Raw genomic sequence first — 13,292 nt, 5'->3', positions numbered from 1 at the left:
ACTTTATATGAATGGAAATTACGTATAGCTATTAGATTACTTCACACATTAGTTCATTTTATATAATCTTTCCTGTATTTATTGCCTTCGTTAGACCAAAATACTGCAGGCGCTTGTTTCTCTAATGTGTCTGAGGCCCTCCCGCTAATGGAAATTGGGTTACATCTTCTGATTGCACTCAGATGAGACCCAGACCCAGGAGCTGACTGCATGTTCTGCAGCAGGCCCTCTCACCACTGGGGCTTTCACAGGGCTCAGGGCAGCAGCAGCAGCAGCCCCCACATGGATCCTGGATGGATGCAGCCCAGCAGCAGGTGCAGAGATGCTCCAGCTGGGCTTGCTGGCAGCTGGCACAGCCACTGTGGCACTGCCCCTGCCAGGAACACCTCCAGCCCCTCTGCTGCACAGGGCGGACCAGTGGAGGAGGAAGGTGCTGCTTCGGCTCCTGCGCTGGAGGAAAGTGGTTCAGCATGCCACAGGCACAGGGAGCTGGGAAGGAGATGCTGTCAACATCAGGACTTTTCCTGCAGAGCTGACGAGGCCAGTGCTGCTCTCAGGCAGGAGCAGGTTTCTCCCCCTTCAAACTGCTCATGGCTGCCCCAGAGTTAAGAGCTAAAGCTTGATGTGTGATTTAGCAGATGCCAAGCTTAACATGAGGGAACTAACACCCATCATAAGGTGGGCTCCTGCCCCAACTCTGGCACCTGTTTTGAGCCAGCTATGCTCAAAGGGTGGCATTCAGCAAGGTCAGCATCACCTGGGACAGAGAGAGAGTGGCAGAGGTCTCTACATTCATACAGGGGGCCTCCAGACACCGTCAGTTCAACCTGGTACCCTGGGACAGAGGCATCCACTCCAGCCCAGCTCAGACAGACATGCTCAAGCATCCACAGAAGCACAGTGGGGGCATGACTTTAGTCATTGTATTTGCATGCCATTAGGAAGTAAATGTTGGGGCACAGCCAAGACATCATCCAAGAGACATCCACCATCCTGAGCCATCTAGAGCATTTCAGTCAGTTTTTCTGGGGAAGTGGCATGCCAGCAGCTGTAGGCATCTCTTGCAGTGGTTCTTCCCAGGCAAAACCTAAGGAAGAAGGTCCAAGGAGACGCTCAGGATTGCTGTTGCAGAGTGTAGCCAGTCTGACCTTGGCAAGTGCACACCAGCCAGGTACAGGAATGGATTTTGTGAGTACATCTGGCATTTTTGCTGCTCTGCAGTGTCAGTGGGACACCTTCCCCAGGTACTGTCGCACTACAGAGACGTTTGCAAGCAGATCTGGGTTTAGGCAAGTAGGAACAATATAATTTTGTTACTGTCACTTTGCTGATTGGCTTGGATTACATCATCTGCTGAGTCCTTGTGCTGGACACAGGTGTCCTTACCAGCTGATGGAGAAGGCCAGGAGACCAATCTGCCTGACTTTTGCTGCGGACACCAGATCATACATTTGGGATAAAAGAGATTGGAAGCGTCAATATTTCCCCTTGGAAAACAGCCTTTCCCACCTGGCTTTGAACAGTGACTGACTCTTTTGAAAGTCTGAACTGGCTTTAAGCAGACAAAAGAAGTAAGGTAGAACACAGTGCACCTCCATGTGCCCTGGATGTGGCTGTGCCCTTCCTCCTAGCCAAGTAGTGCACTGAGAGGGTCAGTGAGTTGCAAGCAGTATGCAGGCTTCAGAAAAGGGTAAAGATGAGATTCAGAAGAGTGAATTCCTCCCAGACCAGGGGATCTTGAAGCACTGTGACAAATGTCTGGATGACTGCTCACAAATCCTACAGGGCCCTTTGCATATTCAGAGAGCAAAATCCATAAGCCCAGTAGATCAAGCTCATTCACTCACTTTATTTTGGATGGAGTTAGTCCCACCTGCTTTATTGCCCAAAGGCAGCTGTTGGCCTTCAGTTTCACCAGCCAATTTTCATTTGATTCCAGATGTTCTGGTAGGTTGTAATCTTACCCAAATATTGCACTTGCACTAGCAGCTATGTTTGAGGCATACCACAATCCTCTATGTAATATAGCCTTTCTCTTCCCCAAGGAAAAAAGCACATATGCTTTAGCGTAGCAAAAGTAAATACAGGTACATTGGCAGAGAAGTAGAAGAAAATGGCCTCAATCCAACACACACAGGTGGCCCCACAGTAAAATCAACTAAAACAGGCCTAGAAATTTGTATTCAAAGGCTCTGTGAAGTTCCAGCAGGCACTGCTTTCAAATGATATTTCATGCACATATCTCTGCAGGTATGAAGAATATCTTGAAAAATGTGAGAATGGAAGCATGTTCTCTCCATGAGCCTAGGCACAGGCTGAAACAATAGATCACAGGTACAAACTATCCCATTTAGCTCAGATAGTTGAAAACCTAATGATGACAAACTAATGTTACCTCTGATAGGGCTGGCTGGTTTTGAACAGTATCTTTCAATCTGAAGGTTAGAGCTCACAGTTTCTAAGGAGTCTCTGCAACAATCTCCACCTGACAGAAAAGCATCCTCCCCTCCACCCCATCCTCAACTCACCACATGGCAAATGAGGAGACAATGTGAAACAAATTGAGGTCAAAATGAAAACAAATAACAGGAGCACTTCTGCATGGATTGTATTATTCTGTGCCATGTTTCATTCCAGGAAAAAAAACCAACCAAAAACCAAACAACAAAATGAGTAAGAAAAGCTCCTATGGTTAATCCATCACAGGATTTCGAGCCTGCTGAACAGGACACCATATACACAGGAGGCTTGGTCACAAATTATTTCTAGACTGTCATGACGGACACAAGAGTCAGTAACTACAACCAACCCAGTAGCCACAACTGACACTTGCAGTCCTCCTCTTGCTGCTATCCCCAGTAGCAATGTGTGCAACCCGTTGCTATTTGGCTGCCCTGCAGTGGCATGACCCCTTAAGCAGCCCCAGTGACTGAGTAACAAGCTCAGCATGGGCCATTGAGCCTCACAATACTCAATTCCTTGTGAGTAGCCTCACCAGAAAAGAAAAGTAAAGGAGTGCACAAAGCATTGCACCCTCACGAGCCTGACAGTGCTACCCTGCATGTATCAGCAATCTCAAATCCTCAAATGTTCAGAGTCCAGCAGAAGCGAATGCTCTGCATGGACAAAATGCTGCGCAGATAAACAAGGCATTGAAATGCAGTCTGAACACAAAATGATTTCTAGTGGTAAGCCTCCAAACACCTTGAAAAAATAACAGTATAACTGCAAATGCAAGCAATAGTAAATCATCAAAGGCACAGTGATTTACCCCCATGGACAGAACTTGTTTTCAGAATAAATTAATAGATCATATTTGCTAGCCTAATGGCCAGCATTCCTACCCAAAACAAATGATTTAATCCTGAAAAAACAGGTTACAGCCATTATACACATCGTCTCCAAAGCTCCATTAATGTGTTTCTTGCTGACAGTCAAGGTGTGGTTTGGGATCATGCAAGCAAGCACAGTTCAGTACAGTCTATAATTCATTCCTGAAGTGCTTAAGGCATGTAAAAGTGCAACTGAATACCAATGAAGAACAGTTGTGCTATTTAAACTAGGGTCTAAAGCTCTGATGATGTGACTCTGGAAACACCTGCCCACTTTCCTTGTGAAAGGAAGGAAGAGATGGTAGAGCAGCCTATCCTGTGGAAAAGGCTGCTTTGAGGGTTTGGGGGGATACATTACCTTTTTGTCACTCAAGCCAGACACCTGGTCCACGTATTCCTCTTGGATCATGAAGGCAGCCAGGTTGGCAGTGTAGCTGGCCAGAAAGATGACAGCGAAGAAGGCCCACACCGACACCATGATCTTGCTAGTGGTACCCTTGGGATTCTGTACTGGCACAGAGTTGTTGAACACCAGCCCCCACAGCAGCCAGATAGCTTTGCCAATGGTGAAAGAGGGACCTCCTGGTTCTAGAGTGATTGAGAAACATGATCCCACAGTGAGCATCTGACAGTAAGTGGTCTGCATTTCCAGTCATATACACATCTTGATTTCAGAGTTAAGAGCAGAATCTATTCCCACTTGTGAGGTGAATATCTGCAGCTGCACTCCCCGAAGTTCATGCTACCATATCTCAGCTACATACAACCTGAAAATTTATTCTTTAAAAATGTCCTCAGATTTTCATTTTTTTCTGTCTCAGGGATTTCCACTGAAACCTTATACAACGGCATTTTTTTAATTTGACTGAAGTATCTAGAAGACCAAACATTTAATTTTGGTTGAAGAGTTGTCCCCAGAAACAGAATTTGCTCAGAAACATTCCATCCTCATTTCCATCTGTTCAAGAGTAATGTCCTCAAACTCCCAGTATATGTCTGTGTAAAACATGGCTCTCTTTACTGTACTTGTAAAGGTATGAGGAAGAGCACCATCTGAAATAACAGGGCTCTACAAGTACTTCTGCATGAATGTTCCATTACTCAGCCTGTTGAAGATCCATGAGCCAGAGAACAACACAGCTCCCTCTCCCCATATTTTGTGTCTAAGGTACGTGACAGTGACATATACTTCTTCCACCTTAAGAAAATCTGCAGGTCTGCCCTAGATAGTCCAGGAGCAGATCCAGTGTTTTAAAAGCTCCTATTTTCCTCTTCTCCCTTTTCAGTGTGGAAGCTGAGTCTTTCCCCAGAAGCCATGTGTGCTAAAGAAGCGCTAGATCTGAAAACGTGAAATGGCACCTGTTTCCCAGCAATCCTGTATCCCCAGCACGTGCTCGTTCCATTAGTGGGAATCTAACCCAGAATTTCCTCAACTTGAGCACAAGAAGAGCTGAGAGGGAGAATGCTGATGTGATCACTCTTTGGACGCTGAGAAGATCCTCTTAGGATGAATGGAACAGTTCAAGCATCTGTCCTTTCTCCAATGGTGCCAACCTGATCAGCATCCCACGCTTTATCTCCTCAGGCAGGCTGATTGGGCCCTAGTGCTGCTGCCTGTGGTTGACTCCAGCAAAATAGCAAAAGGAAAGAAAGTTTTGACATGCCCCTCCAAACCTCCAAGCAGCAAATAGCATGGATCATCTGGAAACACTAACCATGTTACCCTAAACACAACTGAAGAATGCAAGGGGCTCATTTTCTACCCAGGGAACTGCACACCAAGTTCAGAGCACAGTCATCACTTGGTAAACAAGTGCCTTTAAATTCCAGGGAGGTGAAGTTCCTAAGAGAAACACAGTTTGGCAGTCTTTGTCTTTTTACATGCTGGGTATTTTTATATCACTCTCTACCTAATGTGTCCTAAGAGATACAGGTGAAAGGCCTGAAAAACATCAGTGAGAATTATATGGTGGAAGGAAATCTTGAGTAGTTCCCTTCTAAAAGCCTTCCTCTCTCCACTGATCACCTTATGTGCTTCCACAATTATTTTGTCAGACACAAACCAAGATTGTAATGGGATATTCCAATCCAAAACTCTTGATATCCGTAAAGAGAAAATGCAGCTGTTTAAGGCGTACTGTCATAGTTCAAATGCAGCCAAAGTAACATTCGTCAGGGTTCTCATTACCAAATTCAGCATTGCAGTCTCTGCAGCAGATTTCTATATCTTCATATTTCATCTCTCAGGGATAATATCTGTCTGATCATGCAATACTCTTCATAATTACTCAGAAATATTGATACTTGTAGCTGCAGTTTGGCTAACTTAACAACTGCATAACTGCATGCCTGTACTAAAACCTGCTTCCAGTTCCACATCTGTATTAATACCTCCTAAGAGACTCAGGTTTCTCAGTACTTGTGCCCACAAATCCATGCAATCATGATCAGGTGCCATAAAGGCCCTCCACAGCTCTATGTTAAGAGACAAGTTCTCCACTTCCCCATATATGTGGTTCTGCCTGCATTCTCATTAACACTTTTTATTTTCACTCCTCTCTAATTTGATGGCATAAATTCACTCAAAGCACTAAACTTGGGAGCAAATGAGTGCATTTTCCAGTAACTGTCTCTCTCCCACTATTCTGTATGAACCAATAAATCCAGAAAGATTTCAAGGGCTGATTCACCAGGGGGTGAAGATATGCAGATGACAGAAGACTCAACTTGCTAATTGTTTTCATGTCAATAAGGGGGAAAAGCTGTATCTTAGGAAGGACACACAGCCTTTCTTTAGTTCATCTGTCTGCCTTCTGAAGATCAGAACCAAAAAAATGGATCAATTGCTTGGTCCAAAATTTCCTGCTGCCCTTGAAAATAATTTTTTTACCCACTCCCAAGAAAATGAGTTTCCCATTCTCTCAGCTGGACTTAGAAAGCCAGAAAGGCAGGGAAGGACCTGACCAGGTGACAGATGTGGATTCTGGAGGACAGAGCATTGTGCCAGGAGGCCAGCAGAGTGACTTGCTCTGCAGGGAGATGCAGCACTGAAGGATGGATTGACAGTGCTGAGCCCTGTGATTGTCTCAGAGTGCAGCATCGTAGGCCCTGCCAGCACTGGCTACCAGGGCCCATTTTCCTTCAATGAAAAACAAGTTGGAGCTGGTATGTGCTTTAGACATGAAAGGCGACACAGCTCCGTCTCTCACGCCAAGCAAATGATCCATTATACACATCTGCTCTCTTCACAGCCTTTTTTCCGCCTCCATCCCCATCCTCTTCAGTCTGAATGCAGAGCTCAGAGTGGGCTAGATCCCTATCACATTCAAGGCAAAGGAACACCCCAACAAACAAACAGAGACTGGAAACCAGAGGGGATCATAGCAAGAAACAGCCCCCCTTACCTCTGCCATCAGCAAGGCACCGATTGTAGCCCACAGGGCTGAAGTACTCAAAGACGAAGACAGCCACCGCAGAGATGATAAGCAGCATCACAAACATCATCACCCATACGTCAGCACTGAAAGGTTCTGGAAAGGAAGAGAAAACCATGGTAAAAGACCTGATAACACCTCACCTCCTTTGCTCTCCAGGGAAGTCCAGTGTGGGGCAAACTGGGTTGGGGAAAATCAGAAGTAAAAACAAAGTCTTCAACCCAATTCTAAAAAATTTTTGAACTGGAAAAACTGAAGTTTCTGTCTCTGTATTGACTGCATTCCCTCGTACTGTTACATTTGTGACACATGGCTCCATCTGGAACCACGCACAGCCATTGTGGCATGCATTGATAAAATAAAACACATTGATGAAAGATTGTTCCCAGGAAGTCCTCCAGCACCATCTGGAGAGAGTGGGAAAAATCAGGCAGAACTGGCAGAGTTTCAGACAAGCATCCAACTTTCAAGATGTTATCCAGCCAAAGAGCATCTCCAAATTTCTAAGGTTCAGCCATAATGACAGTAGGTTTTTAGTATTCCATCCCTCTAGCAATGGGAACACTGGCTCATTCTAGAAATGTTAGTGTTCGTATTCTGCAAGTATTTGATCTCCGCCAGGTTTTCTCCTTCTCCTAGTCTGAATAGAAAAAGATAGGACTGAACCAGATCAAAGAAACAAAGAACTTTGCTCCAGAGTATAGCCAATATTGCAACTTCAGTTCAATTGCAGTTTAGAACTTAAGAGATAATTTTAACATTGCTTTTACATACCCCAGCAATATTGGTGGACTTGCTAAGGGGAAAAACTCCTGAGGAGTTAGTAGTCATGAAACTCATATTTAAAAAGGTCTGTGAAAATTTCATTACCCATATAAAAGTATTTCTGTCTGTGAATGTTCTCAGGACTCTGGCAGAGAGCAGACAGTGATTACATAACTCATATAGTGTATTTGCAGCATCATAAAGCACTTCATAAAGCCAAATAGTAGACATCAGGAAGGCAGGAATGTCTTGGGGAAATGCAGTATCATTTCCATATTCTCTGATCACCCGCCATCGCTGAAGGACATTAGAAATACCTTTATTGTAAGACACAGTGTCAGCACAGAACCGATGGCTCAACCGTTCTTGTAAAGGTCTATTAGTTCTCTAACTTCTACTAGGCGTCAAGGGAGGGCTTAGTTAACAACATCTTTACAAACAATGTCTCTCAATGTGCAACTATTTATTGCCAATTGCTATCACCATGTGTTATAGTATCCCAGCTATAAGGTTTTTTCTTCTGGCCTACACTCCTTGAACATACTATTAGTTGAATCACTGGGAAATCAAGTGCTGCAGTGTATGTGACAACTCTGAGTGAGCCCAATTTTTCTAGGATTAGGCATACAATTGCTGAAAAATGTCTTGGCTTGGAACCCATAGGCAGTGCCTATTTGCACTTGCATTTGCCTGGATTTTGCTTGCCTGTGACTCAGTTCTAAAACATTACAGTATATTTTTATATACCTGTCCCACAGGTACTCCCAAAAAAGAGCTTTCAGACTAAGAATCACAAGCAACCTTCACCTAATTTTTTTTATGACCACTGGATGAAGTTTTAATTTTAGATTGAGACAATACCTAAGAAGGCAGAAGGTGAGACAGTTCCATTGCTACGTGACACCATGACACTGATTCCCGTCTCAATGAAGGGCACAGAGAAGTCCACCACTTCTGAACGTTCCTCATTAATGGTGAGGGATCCCACAGCCATATAGGCCCGTTTGGTGACAACCTGGAGGAAGAAAAGAAAGAGATCACACACAGACACTAGGCAGCCCTCAAGCACCACAGACAAGCCCCTTCTCATCTTCCTGCCTTTCAACACAATCCTTTTACTCCCGTAATCCCATTCCCTCTATTGTTTGTAACATCTCTCCTTTCTAATCTTTCATCAGGACACCTTCTTCTTTCAGAAAACCTATAGACATTAATCGTCTCCTCAAAGCTGGTCTGTGTACAAAAAATAAATCCACAGAGGTCTTAGGATAAACACATCATCCACGGAGAAGACGTCTTATCTCATTTTTCTGTCCTTGCTTTATCCTCCCTCAAACACTGCAAAGCCTTATTTCATTCTTTATTCACCTTATATACAACCTAAGCATAAACTAGGTTGCAGCAACCGTGGTGAATGGATATCAGCCTCTTTCTAAGACTGTGTAGGCCAAATTTGTGAGACCATAGAGAATAATAATTAATGGTCAGACAAGAAAGGTTGTCATGGTCGGAGCGTCAGAGCAAATTAATTCACTCAGTGCCAAGAAGGAATGCAGGCCAGTCATTTCTAGAGTCACCTCTGTCCCTGACTCAGAAGGGGACCCAATAATAATGGGAGGCTAGACCTGACCCGTATCACCCAGCCCAGGGCTGAAGCCCACCATGCCCTCCCCTTGCTGCTGACCTCTCCAATCATTCCATTCCATGTCCCATTGATCTTTTTTCCATGCTTGCCATTAGTCACCAAGTAGAGGTCATAGGTGAACTTGACAGACTTTGAGATTTTCTTGAGGATGTCTATGCAGAACCCCTTGCAACATTTCTTCATGTAATCCGGCTCCTCATCAGTTTTGTTCCTGAACCATCACAATAATAATGGATTAAAAGACTGGGAGAAACAACTGTAATTCCCCTCTGTTGTCAGTTTGCATTCCCCCTCCCACTATATAATGTGGACAATTTACACTGTGCTATCTGTACTGGAGAGTGAAGGGACACACTGCAATGATTTGCCCAAAGGGGCCCATCATAAGTGGACATGGGACAGGCTGGGCAAATGGAGGTGATTTTCTAAAAAAGGGTTATAGATTATGATGGTATTGGCCCAACAGACACTTTACATTCTGCTGAGAACAAAGAGCCCCAGACGAGCAAAAGAATACAGGGGTGCATACTCAGTCACGATGCGTTTTTGGCAAGGGACCGTGTTCCTCATGCAGGTGCCACTTAGGGGATCCACGTTCTCCACAATGACAAATGGTGCCTCTTCCAAGGTCACGATACTCAGGTGATCGTCCTCGCGTTCCTCAGAGTCGGGATACAGCTCAAAGCGCGGCCACACGTAATACTTCATCTGCAACTTTTTTTCCTTCCATTTCCCCACCTGAGGAGACATAAACCACAGAAGATAGACTTCTAATTGTGCCATCCCTTTGCATCAACCACAGCCACTGCAGTAAGAGGTAAGAGGACCATCCTGGAGTACCCAAACTCATGACTCATGTAAGATGGAGACATTTCTGGGGAGAAGGCTCTGAGCGTGTGGATTCAAACAAGGGGGAAGTGCAGAACAAGAAATATCTCTGAGCTGTCTCGTCTCTGTTATGGTCTCACCTCCTGGGAGAGTGAGTGGATAACCATGGGAATGCTGTGACTGTGGTCAAACAGACTTATAACCTTCAACCTTTTCAGCCAAACAACTGGAACACAATGACTTGGTTACATACCTTAGCTGGAAACAACGAATTGTTTTATGTTTCTGATGCATGAAAATTAATACCAAAGAGTATCTATGATGATTTTTAAATCTTGCTATTTTTTCCCTAATTCTCATAACTTCCATAAATCTCTTGCAATTTTAGAACACTTAATTTTCCATTTCCTAACTGAATAGAGATCATATCTTCAGTAGTCAAAAAAGGGGGCGGGACTCAATTATCTCATACCTACTGCTAAGAATGAAAGCTGTTTAGAAGCCACTGCAGTCCTTAAAGAGACAGTACATGCAAGCTCACCCACTGCCCAGACAGACCATTTCTTGCAAAAAAGAACCCCAAAAAAACATCCAGGGAAAAAAGAAAACTTGAACATCAACTGTACTTTCAACTATCAAAGTCTCGCCTTTGTTCTCAATTCCCCCTCCCACCATCACAGTTGACAGTAATTAGCACCTTGGCTGGCAACCAAAGCTGAGAGGGTGAAGAAGCTAACTGGGCTTTAGAAGCAGCTTTCCTGTATGATCCTCAAAGCAAGTCCTCCAGGCCAGGACTGAGACATGCTGACTTGATGGCAGAGGCAGTGTGGGTGCGTGGGAAGCTTGCATGACTGTTCTTAGTGATGTACCTGCTTGGTGGGTAAACAGAAAAGCTTCACTCCACTCCAAACCAACACCCCTCCCACACCCCCCTAAATTTCAGTCATTTATTTATTGAAATGACAGAATGGGAGGGAGAAACATTTATTAAAGGCTCATTAGGTGTCAGTGGATAATCTGTGAAACTCAAAGCCCAGCTGGGGTTTGGCATTTGAGAGTATCCAGCATTCACATAAAACACTTGTCACCTTCAAAACAAACAAACACTTCATCTGGCCATGAAAGAAAAATCCTCTCTGAGGGCTGTGGAGGGGAAGAAAGGCAGAAGAAATCACCCAGAGACAGCAGTTTCCACATCCACCCTCCTTGTTCAGGGTGAACACAGCACCCCAGTGAGCACAAGGTGGGAGGGTTGTAAAAAGGTGGGCAGTTGGTCTTGCCTTCCCAAAGGCAAAGAATGCCAAGGAGAACTTGCCCATTATGTTCCCTCCACCCATGGAGATGCTCTGTACTCATGCTAATATCTAAGCCTGGATGTGGAAAGTGAATTTCTAAGGGAATAAAGAGCACAGACTCACATGCTTATCCAGGGTCTGCTCAGCCCTGGGCTTCCCACTCATTCACCAAGCAGGTCAATTCATCATCATCTGAGCCAGAGATTTCTGCAGTGCTACTTTAGCTCTCAAGTAACTGAGCTCAAATCCCCAAAAGTAGTAACTGCCACACGGGGCTCAGCAGGGACCAGTGATTAAGATGCTGCACAGAACAGCCCAGTTTTCAGCTCAGTAACATTAACTTATCATAGAAATAAGTGGCTGATGAAAGAGACATCTCACAGAATCTCAGCAGCACTTAGATATCTCAGTAACAGGCATGATAAAACCCCCTAAATGATAAATTAGATCAGATAGGCATACCCAACCCATAATTACCCAGAAGTTCTCTGGGATAGAAAGGGGAGTTCACAAGGCTGTGTGCCAGGCACGTCTCACAGTGTTGTACTACACAGAAACATTATGAAATTAGGATAATAATGACAGCATTGCCACAGCCTTCTGTGCACTAAATCACCTCACCTGCAAATACAGTAGTACACATTCATTCCTTATTATCCCAATAAAATAATTCTAAATTGTCCAAAGAGGAAGAAAAACAGGAAGTAAGTAAATGTTCTGATCTCCAAATCAATGATGGATTGTCTCAAAAATATGTGCAAATGTTACATTTTATTGCTAACCTGAACAATCAGACATGCCACAGAATTCCATACATGTTCACATATGAATAAGAAAAGTCAGAAAATCATAGTGAATTAAAAGAGGGCAGACTTCTTTACCTGCTTATGCATGCAAAGGTCAAATATATATGCACATAGTTAAAGAAGGATGGGCATAAGCAACATGTGGGCAATAAGAAACACCACATGTGCAGAGGATGGAGACAATGCAAGATAAAGAATACTCAAATTTGTAGGCTAGATAATATGCCATAAGAGGAAAGGACCAATTCACTGCAGGGACAAAAGTTAGCAGAATTAAATGCCATAGATTTGTCCAGGTAAAGATGCCTAAGCTTAAAAATATAACCTAGCAAGCTGTGCAGAGCAGAGCAAGGCATTTCAGAAGTCTCAGGGTACTTTGTATTAACAGCTTATGAACTGTTATTACTTGGGTTCTGATGAGTGCTTGCCTCAGCAAAAAGAGGGAAAATAAACTATCCCAGGCATCCTTCATATTGGTCACCCTGCAGTTTCAAGACCCGTTGGGTGTTCTCCAATCAGTCCAGTCATCCAAACTCCCACTAGGAGCCCTGAAAGGTCACAGAATCAGTAAAAGTAAAATAATAGGAATCTATAAAAACTCCTTTCTAATCATATTCTCCAATCCCTGTATAATGTTACTTTATGCCAGGACGCAGCTCCTAAGCAACAGAATTTCACCTTAACTGTCCCATACTCCATCTGATCTTGTCAAGAAGTAAAGTCACTTTGGCTTGGGGGTGAATTTGGAGGTGTTCAAGGAAGGGAGTAGCTAACTTTTACCTTAAATATAAGATCTTATTTTGGATAACAAGATTGGAAGTAGAAGTCCAACACATTTGCAAAGAAAGAAAGGGAGAATTATTGTAGAACAGAAAGGTAATCACATGTGCTATTTGTTTGTCTAAGCATATAAGTTATCCCATGCAGACAAAAGGTAAGATTGCCTATGCAAGGGGAAAACAAGTGGGGGCCTTCTGAAAGCGTTCCAGCCAGCTGGCAAATTGCCTTAACCGCGGTATAATGCAGCCAGAATAAAAGAGTTCTGCAGCATGTTAATGCGCATCTTTAATGAAAGGTGCATCGCATTAGTTCCTTGAAACTAATTCTTAACAGAGGCTTTTCTCTCCTCCCACGGGAAGCTAAGGCTTGTAACAGCCATTTGTGGAAGATGTTTCTCTAACCTGGTC

The 13,292-nt window shown here is 43.9% G+C and overlaps 1 protein-coding gene across 4 annotated transcripts in view; it reads right to left on the bottom strand.

Moving 5' to 3' along the window:
- The window catches only part of GRIN2B (glutamate ionotropic receptor NMDA type subunit 2B), a 208,094-nt gene that overhangs the window by 23,966 nt on the left and 170,836 nt on the right, over positions 1-13,292 (bottom strand). For all 4 annotated transcript variants that reach the window (XM_058022775.1, XM_058022776.1, XM_058022777.1 and 1 more), the window contains 5 exons: positions 9,706-9,914; positions 9,216-9,387; positions 8,393-8,546; positions 6,737-6,862; positions 3,691-3,920 (listed from right to left, as the gene is read on the bottom strand). In XM_058022775.1, the coding sequence (XP_057878758.1) occupies positions 3,691-3,920; positions 6,737-6,862; positions 8,393-8,546; positions 9,216-9,387; positions 9,706-9,914 (891 nt within the window). The remainder of the gene's footprint in view (positions 1-3,690; positions 3,921-6,736; positions 6,863-8,392; positions 8,547-9,215; positions 9,388-9,705; positions 9,915-13,292) is intronic.

Source organism: Melospiza georgiana, chromosome 4 (assembly GCF_028018845.1).
Source record: "Melospiza georgiana isolate bMelGeo1 chromosome 4, bMelGeo1.pri, whole genome shotgun sequence".
Classification (NCBI taxonomy): domain Eukaryota; kingdom Metazoa; phylum Chordata; class Aves; order Passeriformes; family Passerellidae; genus Melospiza; species Melospiza georgiana.
Note: the sequence above shows the minus strand (reverse complement) of the source record. Positions and strands in the feature narration are given on the sequence as shown.